The 18,277-nt window shown below is 40.8% G+C and overlaps 1 protein-coding gene across 5 annotated transcripts in view; it reads left to right on the top strand.

The window, feature by feature from the left end:
* Positions 1–2,236: 2,236 nt before the first annotated feature.
* SPHKAP (SPHK1 interactor, AKAP domain containing) overlaps positions 2,237–18,277 on the top strand; it is a 64,451-nt gene continuing 48,410 nt past the window's right edge. For 2 of the 5 annotated variants that reach the window (XM_066556241.1, XM_066556240.1), the window contains exon 1: positions 2,237–2,443. In XM_066556241.1, coding sequence (XP_066412338.1) covers positions 2,403–2,443 — 41 coding nt within the window. In that variant the 5' untranslated portion in view covers positions 2,237–2,402. Of the gene's footprint in view, positions 2,444–2,711; positions 2,759–2,848; positions 2,864–14,039; positions 14,157–18,277 lie in introns of those variants that run through there. The other 3 variants (XM_066556242.1, XM_066556244.1, XM_066556243.1) reach the window with 3 other exon arrangements.

The following is an 18,277-nucleotide window of genomic DNA, read 5'->3' as shown; positions in this document are numbered from 1 at the left end:
CTCTGTGCCAACATTGTCAAGGAATAAGAACAAAGCCACAAAGTAGTTCTTGGCTAAACCCCTCAGAAATAAAGACTGTGGGCTTTCAGTGAAAAGGGGTGCTGGCTACCTGAGAAAAGGATAATTCTGGTAGATTGCAGAGAACTCAAACGGTAATCGCTGGCTCAAAGAAGGACTCTGAAATAGTGAGAAGAAGCAATAGAAGAGGACATGTCTGTGCAACAGGTTTGTGAAATTTTTGCAGGATGACAGAAACAGAAAATAAAGATTTACTAATGCAAAGGGAAAAAAAGAGAAGAAATCAAATTACATAGGCAGAATCATGGGGCTTCACTTCATGTACAAGGATATGATAAAAATCAAACAAAACCAGTACATTGGTAGTGTCAGTGCTATCTACTGCAGTGAGGGACTGATGAATGGCAGTGTTTATGATAGAAAAAAACAGGGTTCAGAGCCTTATCACATCAGGGAACAAAAATCAAACATAAAAGTGAGACTGAGCAACATATAGTCCCACCCCTAAAGAGGGAAAAACCTCTCCTATCTTTTTCTGTCTCAGAGCTCTTCCCTTTTGTCAAATCAGAAGAGCAAAAAATCTGAAATTAGAGAGTAGAAAACCTGTTATGAACTTCTGGAGTGACAACATCACTGAGAGAAAATGGTAATTTCCTTTTTCAGTCCCTAACTGAAGGTCTGCTTGGCCTTCCCCTCCACAAGAGAAGCAAAAGATTTTAACAATTCTGAAGAAGCTGTTCAGTGAACCCAGGCATCTGAATGTGAAAACCACATCTATAAAACAAAAAATGCTTGACTGGCTTTAATCAGTAGCTTAAATGCAACCTAAGAGACTCCTAGGTAGCATCACAGAAATCAGGGAAGAGACCTCTGGAGACCATCTAGTCCAACACCCCTGCTAGGCTGCTGTGTCTCTATTTCCTCAGCTTCTCCACTTTACATTTAAAACCCAATCTCTTTGCTTTGATTGACCTTTAACTTCAGTGATCATGACGTAGCTGTTATCATTTCTGTCTCTAATTTCACTTCACATACTGAGAGAAGGTGTAATCCATATCCTTAGCACAAAATCTTGAGATATTTAAAAATTAAGATGAAACTTCCTCTTGGTTATGTGGAAATCACCAATAACAAACCCTTCAGGTTTCAGGTAGCCTTTCTTAACAACAAAAAGTGTTGATTCAGTAGTTAAATTATACTGTGCCTCTGGCCAAAGTTGGTTAAGAAATTTCCACACTGTAAATTGGAACAGAGAACAAAACCTGATTTAATATACAAAATAATTCTCTCCAAATGCCCCAGGCCCTTCCAAAACTCACTAAACTTCACGATTTAATAATGATGTTCCAACTAAAGGGAATAGCAAGGTGTAGAAAAGACAAAGGAATGATGTATTGAAAGAAGAGAAACACTGAATCTTTATTGCAGAAAAAAAAAGGTTGTCCAAACATGGGTTTACTGCCCTTGCCCCCCTGCCCTTCCTCTTTGTCTTTGAATTCACTCAACAAATCTCTGAACAGAGCACTGACTAAAGAGCAGGGCTCACCATACAGGAGTCAAGCTTTCAGCAGCATTTGTAGATTTGTGTAAGTCCTTGCCATGGTTTCACAGCTGGATTCCCGTTGAGTGTTTGCTATGCAACTAACAGAAGCATAACACTCATCAACTAACTGGACAGGGCACATCTTGGGCTTTGACCTTAAGACTAAACTTATAGAAAACAAATCTCAGCAGAAGTGGAATCTTGCCAGGAACTACAAGGCAATACCAGTTGTCTCCAGCCCTCCAAATTTCACACCTGAGGCAACAGGACTCCTGCTGAACCCAGGAGGCTCCAGGTTCAAAACAATGTTTGCACCGCACATCCAACTCTTGCGAGTCAAGTGCTTTTAATCTCTCCTTTCATGACTAGAGACCAGTTCTAACCATTTGCATTGCACAGATTCTCTGACATGGTTATGCAAACATGATAGAGCTAAACCTAAACACTTGGTATTTTCCTGAAAAGAAAAAGCAAACAAACCAGGAAAAGTTTGCGGAAAGTAAACAAATAAAATAGTCTGAATAAGCTCAAAACAAGACGTAAGTTGTAGTTAACTCTAGATGCTTGTGTGTCACATCTGAGACAGACAGAAAGCAATCCCCGTCATTTAAATCACATGGTTTACGGGGCTGGGGCTCCAGGAACATCATGACATTCGTAACGAGGACTCGGCAAGGATCGCCCGTTTCTCTCTGGAGCCAACGAGCACCTCGCTGTCACATCCTCGTTCGCACACTGCAGCCGGAGCACAACGCCAGCAACTTCTGCAGCCGTCCTGAACTCCCGCAGCCGCCACCTTCACCGCTCCAGCGAACAGCTCCGACCGGCTGCCGCCTCCCGCATGTCCCGGCCGGGCACCGGCTGCCAGGCAGCGGTCCGCAGGTGCGAGGAGTGCGGGGCACGGCGCTGTCCTGCGGGGGCACGGCGCTCGCCGGGGCTCCCTGCGGCGTCCGTGGTGCCGCGCTCGGCCCCGCCGCAGCCCGCACCCCCCGGGAGCGCAGGGCCCCGCGGGGCCCGGCCGCGAGGGAGGGCCGGCGGAGGCGGCGGGGCGGGCGGGGGAGGAGTGAGGCGGAGGGCAGGGCCGGGAGGCGCCGCAGCGCCGGGGACGCGCCGTCGCTGCCCCGACACGGCCGGAGCGGAGGGTCCCGCTGCCTTCGCCGCCGCCATGGCCGGGCGCCCCCCGCCCGCCGCCCCCAGGTAGGGCCCGCGCCCCTCCCCGCGCGCCGCCGCCTGCGCGCTCCCGGCCTTGCCGCTCGGGGCCGCGCCGCGCGAGGGCGGCCGCGGAGCCGCCGGTGCCGCCGGGTGAGTATCGGCGCTGGGCGCCTCACGCTGCCGGGCACCCCGACCGCGCTCTCCGCGCCGCGGCAGCCCGCGGGACGGACGGGGGTCCCCGGCCTGAGGAGCCGCGCTTGGGTTCCGCGGTGCCCGCGGCGGAGCGGAGCCGCTGCCGGGCGCGGAGGGGCTCCGGGAATTCGCGTGCGGCCGCGGAAGGGCGGGCTCCGCGCCGCACCTGCCGGGAGGTGCTCGGTCACCCGCCGCGGCTTTGCCCCTACGCCTAAAGCAGGAACTAGAGGGCTTTTCTTACAATAGAAAGAAAATATAGCCATTGTCGTCTAAATTCGCCCTAACAGCTGGTTCTCATGCCGTAGCGTCTCGAGAGAGTCGGTAAGTTAATTAGTGCTTAATGATACCTTTAGGATGTTGTGCTTAAATCACTTCGACGCGTGTCCGCTACCTAGTTAATCAGATTGCTTCACGATGAAAAAAAAAGCTAAAAATCACTGTAGTTCTGTTACCCTGGCTCCACCAAACGCGCATTTATAGCGGTCATGAAGAACCGATTAGCGCAAAACTTCCTGCAAGACGGAAATTGATGTACGGATAGCAGGAGCCTGCCGGAGATGCAAGATGTGGTTAAGTATAATTTTCAACAATCACAAGTAAATTGCATTTTGATAGTAGCAGGCAGACAGAAGTAGTATAGAAATTGTACCATTTAAAACTATCATAGATAAAAAGCATATGTTGCCAATTATTACAATTTGTTTTGGTTTAGTTGCTCCCAGTGCAATGTCTAAATGAGTCGTAAAAAACCGATAGAAATAAAGTTTGGAGACTGCACAACAAAAAGGAAGATGGTGAAACGATGTGTAACTACCTAAAGACACAAGAGGAACTACTTGGGGGAGGGAGGGACAACGACACCTCAGTGGGTGATAATTACTTTGAGGAGAAATTGCTTCTATTTACTTGAAAGAAACAAAAAGCTTTAAAGCAATCCCTTAGAGAGACTGATGGAATAGTGTTTCATATCAATAACATTTACTGACCAATCCTTAATAATGCTTTTGCACTTCCATCTGAATTGCCTGATCTAGAAATAGTCCTTGCCAATTTTTCCCTTGACATATCATGGTGAAGAGAAAATTATTTAGCTTTTTAATTTTTGTTATTGATCATGGCAAGCAATGTTAATACATTTTTACACTATGAATAGCAAAGATATTATAGTAACTTTAGTATTTTATGGGAAGTCAGTATCTGAAAGAGAGAGGGATGCAGACTTTAAGGCAAGAGAGGCTTTTAGGTTATCTGACATGACATGTTGTATTTCACACTCTACAAAACTTGGGTAGAATGCAATCTTGACCCCAAGATAAACAGATATTCCAGCAAGACAGTTTTGAAGGTATCAAGAATTGGACAAGCTGCTGCTTTCCTTGCCTATGGTCTTGTTCTCATTGTTACAAATTTACCTCCTCACAGGCCTGCAGTCATTTTCCAACTCCACAGTTGTTGCTAAGCTTTTCATCACTGTGTTTAGAAACTGAGGAAACCAGTCCTAGACCAGCCAAGACCAGTTTAGAAACTGAGGAAACCAGCTCTGCCATCTGGTCATCTCTTCACCTCTGCTGTAGGCCTATTAACCCAGATAGAATGGCCTATTTCTGTAGCAAGGCCAAGGCTAATCTTATTCATGTGAGCAAGGTACCTCTTTCATCTTCCTGAAGAGTGATTCTCTTCCCAGAGCTTAAGCAGGTCAGACATCCCTACAGCAAGACCTACCGTTCTCTTTTATCTCCTGAGGCTCACTTTGACAGCTGCTTGTTAATTGTTAATCAAGGTAACCCTTTCCTTGCTGAAGCTTTAATTGTAAGCTTTCTGTCTAGGAGTAAGGATCCCAGGACTCCAGGAAGGGTGACCAGAACAGCAAGTAGATTATTCAGGTCATTCCTGCCTTCATCAGGAAACCCTGAGGGAAAAAAAAAAAGGCACATCTGGGAAGCCACGGGACAGATAACTTGTCTTCATACACCTGCAGCTCATTATGCCCACCATACAATACTTGGGCAACTTTTAACTGAGATGTAGTTACAACAGCTGTTGAGAAATACAAACTTTGAATGTCAGCATTTAGGAGTTAGCTTTGCTGACCTCACCAAAGAAAGTTTTCACTGTCAAACTGTTAGAAATCAAGGGTATTTTTCATTTTCCTTACAGAATCCCTTCAGGCATTAACCTCTTTCTGTGCCTGTTTAGACCTTATCTCAGTCACCTACACATCCCTTCCTCAGTCGAGGCCACAGCTCTGCCCACTTGCTGACTGTCACACATCACCATCACTCCCAGAGTTCAGCAAAAACTCAGCTGCACATCAATTCCTGCTCAGTACCTTCCCTTCCTTTGGCTTCCATAGCTGGAGGCAAAACCATAAGCCCTGGGCTGGGATGGCAGAGTCACTGCAGAGCAGTGCAGGCAAGTGGCCTTAAGGCTTCTGATAATTAAGCATTTCAAGCAGCAGCTTCTTGCAGTGAACACTTAGCCTGTGGGTCAGATGAGCAGCTGCAGAGAACTGCACAGAACCAGTAGCTGCCATTCTCCCTTCAAACAGCATTTTTGATGCATGTTGCACTTGGGGAGCTGGAAATGTAATCTATAAGGATTTATTTTGGGGGGTTTTTGTTTGTTTGTTGTGGCTGGTTTTGGTTTGTTGGGGTTTTTTATGGTGGAGGAAAAACATCCCCCCATTAAAAAAATATGCCAGCTTGCACTTTGCCTCATCAGGTGAGAGACAGGAAGGAAAATGCATGAGCTTTTTACATATGAGGCAGGAACTTCCTTGTTTCTGGCCCCTGTGTTAGTGACTATCTGGGATGCTGCTGCTTAAGGACATACAGCCACCCCCTTCAGTAAAACTGCAGTTTTTCTGCTCAAGCTTATGAAACCAAACCTATAAACATATGCAGTTTTATGTATCTGAAAGAAATATTGGCTGCAAATAAAAGTCTTTCAACACATCTTTTGGACTGGAACCTGCTTTCAACACACCTTTTGTGTAAATACTAGAAAGAAATGGAGGAATTAAAAGTGTTCTTCAATTCAGAATTGGAAACAGCAGTGGAGCTTAGAAGCAACATTAGACTGAATAGTAATTTGGAAAAATTAAAATGCCTGTACATTGAACAGAGATGAGAAGTAGCAGGTTTTAAGTTTTAAAAAGTGAAAAGACGAGCCCAAGAATAGACAAGTTCTCTCTATTTCTGAGAACTTGCCTTGCATGTAATAAAAAAAGTGTTGAATCACCAGCACAAAATGATCTTTGCTACATCTCAGATATGCCTGGTGTGGCACATAGTGCCCAAAGAATGGCTAGGAAAAGCCTTTCTGATTTTACAGGATCCTGCTGGAAACCAAGCACTGTTTACATTTGATGAACGTGCTAGGGCTGACCACAGATGAAAGGAGGTAAGTTAAGATATTTAAAGCTGAGAAGAGATCCAAAAGCTGTGGCTGTGTCAGGGCTTCCTTACAGGCAGCAGGCATGTGGCACACACAGAGTGCCTCTGGAATTTACAGTCTAACACTGTCACAGGCAGAGCTGACAGCTGCTCCTGTGCTCCAGCAAAGCAGCCTGCATCTTGTATAGCAGAGAAAACACATTTGGTGGCTTTGAACTAAGGTGCTTTTAGGAATGAGTGAAATAAAACTTAGATCCTTTAAGGAGACAAGATTGCAGGCAAAGACTCCACAACAGCCATGGGAATAAGCTACAGATAACAATTCATTGGAATAAATCATTAAAGAAAAAGAAAATGCCAACAAAAATAAACACATAAACAAAAGCAACAAATAAACAGAACTAAATACTAAACATTTATTCTGAAAAATTACCAGTGATGAGTGAAATGGTACAAGTGAAGAAGAGCAATGGGTAGTGTTTGGTGGGACTGACCACATAGACCACAACTTACAGGTCTGTTCTCCATATTTTTCCACCTCTGTGAGTAAAGGAAAACCGAATGTATTACAAATCTTATTTAAATTAGAGAGAACAAATAAATCCCCTGAACAAGTGAGTAATGTCAGAACTCCCATTATCAGGAAACTACATGCATTAGAGCAGCAGCTGGCGTCACATATGAGGATGAAATTTATTTTTCTGCACTCATGCAGAACCAGTACTGCAGCCCAACCAGAGGAATCAGTTTAATATTTGCTGGGTATGCTTTTTATTTGCAAATTAGCAGATGAATGTACCAGATATTATGAGTGTAGCAGCCAGAAACATTATCTGATAAGCTTCAATACTCACTAACTTCTTCCAATGTTAGTTTCAGTCCCACTGGTGGGAATTCCTGAAATTACATGCTGTGCCCTGTTTTCATGGGCAATTACTTTAAGCAGTTCACTAACCTGGCTAACCTGTGTTGTTAAACATAGACAAAATTCTCAGAGATGCTTTCCTTCAGTGAGGTCAGTGGAGAATAAAAAATCAGCTAAAGCCAGAAGGAACCTAAATTGTCAAAGGTCATAAGTCTGTGCACGAGGGATCTGATCCATTGAGGAATGGGACTGTGGGTGAAGGGAGGAGGGAGACTCATGGAAGTAGTAAAGAAGTTAACTGTAGAATTTCCATGCTTTGTTTCACTAACCCACTTGTACACTACAGTGACCAAACCATGCTGCTTATGTCCAGGCTTGGCATCTCCATTTCTTCCTTATTTAATCAATCCCATCTGGTTTGAATTCTCTAATCCTGCCTACCCTAGCCTCCCACATGAATTTCTCACTGTTTTCCTGAAAATATCCATTAATCTACTCTTTCAGCTCCAGCTCTAATCCTGTGCATCCCTTCTCCCCTTTGTGGCTGCAGTAGTTGCAGCAGTGTCACTCACTCTGTTCACACTCTGCCTATGCACACCAACCCTTCTCCTCCTTCCTGCAAGTACTAATAGCCATTTAGTTTTGAGCACTAACTCAGAAGAAGGAAAACTAATTAAACTTCTACATCAAAACAATGGTTTTAATTACCAACTCACTGGATAAAATGCAGCAGCAGCTCCTCTTCTCCTGGTGTGTTGAACAGGCTCTTGCCTGTGCTCTCTGGGGAGAAGCAGAAAGGGGAAGCCTGCCTGGCACTCAGGGCATGAGGACTTTGAAAAACTTCATATCTCTCACTATCTCAGTGCCAGAAATTGGTAGCTGTTGTTTCCCAATTTTTTAACCACCTCTTTGCTTATCAGTGGATTCGATAGTGCTTCAGACAGCATGTGCAGTACAGCTTCCCTTCCTCCTGCTTCACTGAAAGAGAGAAAAAAACCCATACTGCATATTTCTGGTTGTCTTTTAACCAGAACTACAAAGTTAGCATGTGCAGATTAATACTACAGTATCTGGGATTAATTTGCTGCCCAGAATGAATTTTAAAACTTCTTTTTTCAGTCTTGTCAACCTTTGGATTGTTGTCATTAATCTCTGGGGTTTCCCTCAGTAATTTTCTTCACTTCAAGACTTGCCTGGTTATTATTAAATATCTGGCTACTGAAAGTGCCCACGACACACAATGAGTAGTTATCAAAGTTAGGTTTCCTCTTGCTTGTGGAATTCTTTTACATCTAATTATTCTTGACTGCTATGTAAGAAAGTATCATTTGTAAGTCTTAATTAAATTTATTTATCACTGAAAGAAAAAGTTATTTTCTAAAACTGCTAACACAGAACTTGATGCTGGAGTACATATTTCACTGCTAGTGAAATTCAGAACTGGTCAGCAAGCCCTGTATAACCCTAGGGAGTGACTTTTAAGACTGAAATTTACCCTTTATGCACTGTGCTGAGCTGGCTCCATGCACTTGCAGTAACTATCTTCCAAGTATTATGGGAGCTTTTTTATTTTCTGGAAAAGTTTTGATCTATTACATGAATTGCTGGGAAATTGAAATACATTGAACAAGTACATTGTTGTGGTGTAGTTAAAACTTTCTATACAGAAAGATGCACAGAATTTCATAGGACTTACTTGTATTTTCTTTTAGCAGTGAAAAATATCTGTGGTCCTCATGTAGTCTCTGTGAGATTGCATAGTTATCAGAATTTCATGTACAGGCGTTCCATCAGCCGTGGAGCTGCTCATTACATGCAGTGGCTCCTCAGAATATTAAAGGGAGAAAGAAACGACTCTTAGTTTTCAGAACTGTGTTTAAATCAGGTCCCAATCCTTTTCCCCCAAGATGCATTTATAACCATCTGTGCTATTTCAATTTGAAAAGAGAAGAAATCAAATCAGCAGGGTAATGCTTCAACAACATACTTATAGATTGTTCCTCTTCTATGTTGTCAGGGCAATGTCCTCCTTCTCAGTGAAAAATGTGTATTACCATTGTAGACATCTAATAAAAATGAACAGGTCATTTATTTTTAAAAGGAAAAGATTTGCGTGCTGTGGTGTTGAAATGAAAACCCGTTATCCTCACATAAACTCTGGAATAAGGCCTTCCCCTCAACTGGAATAAAACAAAATGCTTCTTGAACATTTAAAAATACAGAAGTAATAGCACAGCTCTTAGGGAGCTTAGTTATAGATCACATTGGATCTGCTAAGACCTTCAATCCTAAACATAATACATGTCATAAATTCAGTGAAATCCAATGGTCACTTTATCCACATTCCCAAAGGTAGCATATGTGACCTGTATCAGTGTTTGCATGATGTTATTTAAGGTTAGTATAGCTACCAAACACAGAGTTTTGGTACTTTTACAAATATACCCATACTTCTGAGATTTTGGAAATCTGTGCATTATGGAACAGTGTATATGACTATAAGAGAGAGGTGGCTCTTGGTACTAGCAATAGTAGCAGATTTTATTTCATACAAGAAAAATTATTTCATAGTTAAGTACGTATTTGTTGAGTGCAACAGGTGATTTTCTGATTCAAAAGGCAAGGCTTTTAAGGCATCATGTATAAGCAAAATAATTGACTACTGAAAAAATAGCAACAGATCATAAACAAGTAATATAAATACAAATACTAGTCCAAGTCCAATAATGAAACAAACAAAGAGGCTGTAGGACTGGATTTACTTTGCATGAATTGCTTTTGCATACACAGAACCAGACCTCCATGTTACCTGTGTCTTTCTGTAGCTGCAATTGTTACAGTGACTCCCACTAATGAAACAACAGGAAGGAATTCGGTGAAACCTGGATTTAAGTACATACTTCTTATTTTGTTCGTCTGAATTAAAAGAGCTTAATGTTGATCAGAGTAAAATTCAAACACACCCAAAGGCATGAAACAAGTGGCAACCTCTGATCTTAATGAAGTTAATAGGAAGAGCTGGTTTATATTTTTTTCATTAGTTGTGAGTGTAGGAATACTCATTTGGCAGGTACTCACAGAATCACCCTGCAGGCAGTGATAAAGTTGTCTGAGAGCTTAACCTGAGCTCAGGCTGTGGGGCAGATGGTCCTGCTGCACCTCGTGCATCCCAGTGGGAGCAAGTTAACCACGTCAAACCCAGGGATCACAACATTTCATAATTAGTCTGAAGTTCATTGCAAAGCAGTGGCAGTTTATCTACATCATGCTACCAAGGAATTAATTAAATTAATAAGACATTGACCTGATTCACTGTTAGACTCCCAGAGATAATGTCCCGTGATCATTACAGAGTATGAAAGGCTGTAGATTTTAGAGTAGAAATAAGCACTCATATTGCCAAAAAAGCTCAAGTTTCTTGGACTGAAATCTCATGCTTTTTTTAAGCTGGTATAAGTGAGGAAAAAGTTGTGAATGTTGCCTTCACTTACCACTCAATCCTATTCATCACATTACAGTCCATGGAAAAAAAAAAATCACAAATTGAAGCAAGTTAAACCAAATATAATGTTTGCAGTATCTTGACAGAATGGCACAAAAACATGTTTTATCATATTAAAAGCCAAGGTGATTAGAGGCAGCTTCATTTTCTTCACATCCCTTACAATGTTATCATGCTTTTTTTAAAAAACATACTTTTGAGCTAATGAGTTTTGAGGGTTTTTTTCTCTCTAATCACAGACTGTACTCATTGACATATTCACACAGCATCAAAATTGGTAAGATTTTTGTTTCTTTGGGATATTAGTAGCAAATCAGAATTGTTCACGAATATTTCAGGCATGTAAAATATGTTAAAATAAGATCTGTTGTGAATAAACCATGACAAAATGTATTCTTTGGCATTAAAATAAGCAGAATGTACCCTGACATTTTAACTAGTATACGAATGTAACTGCAGGTGGTCATAGAAACAATACTGGATTAAAGAGAATAGGAAATTTCTGTGAATATTTCAGATGAAAACACTTATTTTTAGACTATTGTTTTACTTTTCTAGTATCATTAGTCAAGGTAAAAAGATATTGCTTTCTGAACTCTATTATAATCCTAGACAATATTTTGGAAGGTTTAGCAGGAATCTAAACCAACTTGGCTTTCTTGCAAATTGAAAGGGCTGGGAAAAATAATGAAGTTGAAGAAATATATGCATTCACTAGAAATAATACATTTGCTGGATAGGTACTTTTGAAAGTACTTTAGATACTGTTAAGGTAAAATATTTCCCATAAGCAAATTGAGTTTAGTAGGGACCAATATCCCAACTATAAGGTGTCATTTTGACCAGGTTTATTTTTAATTCATAGATATTTTGGTATAGGTGCCTGACCAAAGGAACTAATTACAATAGGCTACAAATTGCCTTCATTTTACAGCTGCAGAAATGATGTTACAATTGGGCAGTGTGGTTACTGAGAACAGAGGAAGAAGAGCAGACTCTCCTTAGAAGAGTATCAACCAGATCTCCTAGCCTTGCTCACAACAGCAAAATCTTGGTTCTCTTGTTGAGTAGAAGGGATGAATTCAAAGCACCTGCTAAAATCTGTTCTGCCAAAGAGGAGTTCAAAATGTCTTTGGTGGCTCCCAAAATACCTGCAAGCCACCATTGTGTTGAGGGTGAGGCCAATCTGCCTGTTTCACTTGAAGCACTCCCTCCTGCACAACTGAGAGCATCCACACAGGCTGACCTGGTTATTTATTTGCTGGTGGGAAGGATCACTCTGCAGTGTCACTGTCCCTGTGTGTGACACTGGCTCACCTAGTGCATGCCTGACAGATTCCTGATAATAGGAATTCCTGATCACCTCATCATATTTTTCTCCCTCTGCTCTGATTGACTTAGATCACAGAAATTCTTCTCTCCTCCACCTCCCACCCAAAAAACAGGGGGAAGAAAAGGTAAAGAAAAAAGAAATTGTCATGCTTTACTGATAAGTTCTGTGGCTTACTGGTGGCTGAGGAGTCTTCAGGCATTTGGAATAAATGTTTTGTTATCATTTCCTATAGTATTCAGAGATATTAACTTCTGTGGTACGGACAGGTGCATCTTCACTACACTGAAGTCAATTCTCATGCTTTGTAGTAAAGAACACTGTACATCATGATACTATAACCACTTGGCTTGTCATATGCCTACTTTTTTGTTTCCAAGGCCCCAGGTTGTTCCAAAATTCAAATTCTGTTATGAAAAATCTGGCTTTCCAGTGTCAGTAGTCCATTTTCACTACCAGTTTTGCCCTTTATGTTTTTAAAAGTAGCTGAAAGTGATGCCGCAACAGGGTGAAATTCCCAAGCTCCTATCTTAAATATCTGTATTTAGGTACAGACAGGACTCCTTCCTTAATCTCATAATTCCAAAGCCACATTTATTATTTCTGTGGAGAGGTGGTACAAAGAATTTCAGAAAGTCTGCTGATTATTAGGAAAATGCCATTCAGAAGATGAAAGTGATGTTCACCTTCTGATCATGCACATAATCCTGACTACCTACCACATTTCAATTATGCTTGTACAGTCTATTTGATTTGTAATCAATCTAAAAAGGAAAACACACGAACAGCTAGCAAGGTTTGATTAGCTACACACATTTTCTATTCAAATAAAATCGTGACATGTGCATTTACTTCTAAGTTATGAACATCTTCGTCACATTACTCTTCCCTTCAGAAATATTTAATATCTGTCTTGAATGTAATCACTGAAAAGCTTTCATAAATTAAATATGAGGTCTTTAGAGGATGGCCTTTAAAAAAATTGTCGGATAGTGAAATACTTGTTTGCATATGCTGTGCTTTGAGGCTTGTTTTGTCAGTATTTTACTGTTGTTGCTCTGATTCCCCAAATGAGAATCACACACTTGTTCATGACAAAAGCTGGTTGAGAAGCTTGTCTGTGATGTTTGGCTATGTAATATAAATAGGATGCCAAAAATACTTAAAGAATGAGTTAAGGTGAGATTTACATCCTCCACATAAAAACACTGGTGTCTTCCTGTGTGGTGTTGCACTGCTTGTCCTGAGACTCCCAGCTGACAGTTTGTGCACAGCAAAAGGATGAGAGGAGCAGCCAGGGAACACAAGTTGTTTGTTAGATACAAGAAACATATAAAACAGGCTGTGAAAAATTACCCAGTGGTTTATGGCATGACAGCCTAATTTTCAATGTCTTTGATTTCATCCTGAAAAGTGCTGTGAATTTCTATTTCTACTTGAAATCTGTGGGAGCTGCTTGCACATTTGTTATGTATTTAAATTGGACCAAATTCACCACTTTCCAGCTGTGTCACAATGTTTTTTCCATTCTTTTTAAAGGAGGATCAGATAACATCATACATTTGAACTATTACATTGTGTTGCACTAACAACACATCCTATATTAAGAATAGGCATTGCCATCAAAAATGCAGAAATAGTATAAATTTCTTAATAAATACACAGTCATGAACATTTTTTGCTTGAATGGAAAAACAGTTATTTCCTCTTTTGTTCTCCTTTCCACAGCACAAGGACCAGTAATGTTGTACAGTACACCTACATATGCTAGGTGAATAAGGGATTTTTTTGTGGGACATCTTTTTAAGAATTTTTCAGATTTTATATTGGTTTTTGCTGACTTAGTAGGCTTATATAGTAGCAATTCTATTGCTTTGCTGTAGAGGAAATGAAACTGTCTTGTTCTGATGTTTCTGTGATACCTATGCCTGTATCTCTCTAAAATCATCTTCCCAATCAGCACTGCTTATTTAAGTTATGTGTGTACAGACTAATTGCTCAAAGAATCCTTCCTTTAACAAGATTTCTTATCTTTCCTGCAGTCAAACCCTCAGCAGAGCCTTAGTTTCCCACTGGCTGGCACTCCAGACCTGAGTACAAACTCCTTGCTTTTGGGGCAGAAAAGCAGTCTGAGTTGTCTTTCAGTCCATCTCCATAAGGTAAAGTCCTTTAGCCTTCCCTGCATTTAAGGGTCTGTCCTTAATCTTCTCCAAGTCAGTCCTTCTTCTTCAGCAGACCTTGCTGGTCCCCAGCTGTTGATCCAGGTCATCTTTTTGTACCTTCTAAAACACCTTCCTCCTCAGGAACTCAGCAGCAGTTCCAGTTACCTGTGAATTGTTGTGGGCATTTCCCACTAGAAGAGATCTCACAGTTCCTCCTGTTCTTTCCTGTAGCTTCCTCTGACTAGGGTCCAAGGCTGGAAGTAAGGAAATAATAAGGAAAAATTCCAGAACTTCTTTCTGGAAGTTTTCCTTATTAAGTAGCCATTCTACCAACAAAGGTCTGTCTAGAATTGACTCAAAGGCATGTCAAATCCAGAGGTAGGTGGGGAAAAGGCAGGATGCCCATCAGTTTTATATTGGGCTGACACTCTGTCAGTAAATTACTGACCACCAAAAGCCACCAGCCCAATCATCTGTTGTTCAGCTCCTGAGTGCCAACTCTTTGATTTGATTGTCAGCTCTCTGAACTGAATATATCCTGCCATAGCTATTGACTGTGGAGGAGTTTGTCAGACTTGTACATAAAGTTATTTTAGCCTTAGTAATTCAATCAGTAAACTCAGGAAGGGAGGAATATTTCTAAGTAGATCATAAAAAATGTAGTTAGTTTTGTTTACATTTGTTCTTCAGTAAAACTGTTGTCAGTACTTTGATAATATTTTAAAAACATGATTTGAAAGAAGGCTGATGATTGCTACTGCTTACAGAGACTTACAGATTTATTTACTGGTTTAATTTGGAGGTCATTCAGGGCTCTTTGGGCATTGTGAAGTGTACCCCAGCATGGATTATCCTTTCTCTGCATCTGTTTTTCATCAGCATGTAGCTAAAGACTTGGTCTTTTGTCAGCTGTATCACTGATAAAAATGAAATGTAAATCAAGAGTACCCAGTAGACACTATGAAATGAGAAATCAGAGTATAAAGCATTTAAACTTCTAGTCTTTTTAGTGTTCTCATCTGTAAAACTGAGTCCTGTACCTGTCAGAGTGCACAGTCAGTGAAGGGAAATATTCAGTATTTTTGTTTCCCATGAAGCCAATACCAGCCATGGGAGAGTGAAAAAAGTGTATTAATACCTTAAAAGATGCAGTCCTGATATTGCCAGTGATTATATTCTGTTCTTGAGTTCCAAATCCATAACAAAATCAGAAAGACATTTGTTTGAGATATTTATAGAGCATCTGTTTGACTAACCATCTGTGCTCTGATTGAAGTATACACATTGTCCAGACTGAATAAAAACCATTTTTATGGATTAGAATAGTAACTTTGACGCTGTTACATCTAAAGATTTTGCTCCCAGTGACTTTGCTGACCTGTTTACTTGCAAAGGTAAATCTTAAAACTGTAATATTTGAAAGGTAGAATGAGGAAAAAGTATGACTAGTCTGTCCACTTCAAAAGGCTTTGAAGTTAAGAGATGCTGATTGAACACTGCATGCCTTTCAAAACTGCTTGCTTAGGGTCTGGATTAAGCTGGCTGCCTTCCTCAGTTTCTTAGTAGCTTTCAGGTTTATTTGGAAGGGTAGAAGCAAGAAGATGCTAAGGTATTTTGCTCTGCTTTCACTTCTCTAATATTTTTAGTTCAAAATGAGATTAATCCCTTTTTTGTTGTTCATGATGTACACTACAGATATTAGCAGAACAACAGAAATGTGGCTCACTATAGCTTGGCATTAATTGCACTGAGAAACCTCCCTGTGTTCATTCATTTTGCTTCCTTCAAGATTGTTTTTTTCATGGTTCATTATGTTTTCTATGTTCAAAATTCCAAGATTAGGAGTCATAATGAAAAGTGAAAAAGCAGCAGGCTGTAATATGATTGATTCAAAAAATATATAAGTAATGGTCACTATTTATTGAGATTGCTTCTTAGGAATGATTATTGAACAGCAAGTTTTGGGAAGCTGTTTATGCTTGTTCAAGATGGTAGGAAATTGAAGTTTCTGATAGTTTCACAAGATTAATTTTCTTTAGTGATAACCTGGGGAATTCTTTAAATTACCTCATCTTAGTTGATGTAGCACCATCTGCCACATCTGCAAAGGAGATAATTATTTTTAGGAGCAGCTGTGGGTTCTTTGATTAAGTCTTGAGTCATCGAGGTCAGTGTTTTTGAATTATTTAACATAGGAAAGATGAAGCAATTCGTTTGCATTTTGGACAGTAATACACCATGTGTTATTATTGCAGTCAATGATACAAACCTCATAGCCATTTACTACAGACCTCTAATTTCCAGGAAATTTGTTTATATTCTTTGTGAGTGCATATAGCTTGTAGGAAAAAAAAAGTTATCAGTTACAATTCATGAATCAGTAAGACAGCACCTGGTGGCAAATGAGTGTGGAGACTTCTCTGTTAATGTAAATACCAAAGTGAAAATTATGCACTTAACACCAAGTCTTAGGTCCAGGTTCCCAACTTCAGTTTCAAAAGCTGAATTATAGGTTAGGATCTTTCACATCAAAAGAAAACTCTCAAAATGAGCCATTCCTTAGCAGAGATTTTTTGCTTTGCCTGTGGCTTTTTGGGGTACCTGCAAGTCAGATGAGCACATCTAACACAGATCAGCATTCTCCATCACATAATAAACAAGGGAGCCAAGAAAACTTGAGAACTGAGACCTAAAAACTCTAACAGCTTTCTTTATCTTGTAGTGAAAAGGCTCCAATCTGTGCCAGATGTCTTGAAAGTCCAGCACTTGGTGTAAGCTCTTAATATGAAGTAACCAGCATAGTATGTGAATGCAGAGCTATCACTTGATGATGAGCTGGCTGCAGCTCTGCAAGAGTTTCATTCTGCTTCCTGCTATTGAGGAACTAATGAGAGCAGAAGCTTTTCAAAGCCAGAATATTTTTTCCCTGGAGAGTTAGTGAAAAATAGGTTTATATTACTGCCTTTGCTACAGAGCGAGGGTGGCAGAGCTGTATGGCCTGAGGAGGGTCTCTTGAGAAAACACCTGTTGAAAATGAAAGCTTAGAAAAGGTGCTGAGAGTTGAGATAATTGAAAAAGAGACGTTGAAAAGCCAAATCCATGTTCCGTGTTGGAAGAAAGACCTGTGCCCCTGCAAGTATCTATGCAGGACCTCATACACTGCACTTCCTGAGTTACAGAAGAGTCACTTTTGTGGTGCTGAATTCCCAGCCTGCAGCAGCACAGCTGAGTGCTCATTTTCCCATCAGCTGGCATGCATTGCTGCAAATCTCCTTTGTGTCACACCTAGTCATGTACCTGACTGACCAGCAAGAGTGGCCAGGGGGGTTTCCCTGTGCTTCTTCTAGAAATTGTGTAGCCATAAACTCAATAAGGAAAAGGCTGTGGAGTCTAAAACTGAATGTAGCTCTCCTATTTCGACACTTCTTTGTTAAAAATTTTCTGCATTTCAGTGACTGAACCCTGACTGGTTGAAGCTGTTTGCAAGCAGTGGGAGCCCAGAGCTCCTGTCCCTGGCACAATTCAGGAGTTGGACTGCAGTGCAGCCTGAGAACAGGGGTTCTGCTCAGCAGTTACAGAACAAGAGATGTGAACCTAAAAAAGAAGCTCTGAAAGTGTTAGAGATACTTGTAAATGCATCGTCCCTTGTCCTGTGAAACACAGTTGCTGATTCTTCCTGTGCTCCAAGTTATCAGCTGGATGTGAAACACTACTCTGAGGACTGGGATAGGTGACAAGAGGATTTAGGTTGACCAAATCTTGGGAACACCAAAGGCAATTGGGTTTCCTGTCTGAACTTTAGTATGAGTGGGAGCCTAGTCTCATTTAAAATATTTAATGGCATTTTACATTTATTTCAATCATCATGTGCTTTTGACAGGGTTTTCTACATTTTCAAATGAAAAGTGGGCTTATTTTGAAAAGAACACAGATTTTACAGGATTAAGAGGCTTTTACAGATCATTTCACTTTCCGCATGACTTGGAGGAGAGCTTTACTTTGTATGGGCCATGTCATGTGCTACCCCTTGCTGAAATACTGTCTAGAGATAGCACAGATTTGTTTATACTCCAGAATACAACTCTTCAACCACATTTTTCAGCTATGCTTTAATGCGA

Source organism: Molothrus aeneus, chromosome 10 (assembly GCF_037042795.1).
Source record: "Molothrus aeneus isolate 106 chromosome 10, BPBGC_Maene_1.0, whole genome shotgun sequence".
Lineage (NCBI taxonomy): Eukaryota > Metazoa > Chordata > Aves > Passeriformes > Icteridae > Molothrus > Molothrus aeneus.
Note: the sequence above shows the minus strand (reverse complement) of the source record. Positions and strands in the feature narration are given on the sequence as shown.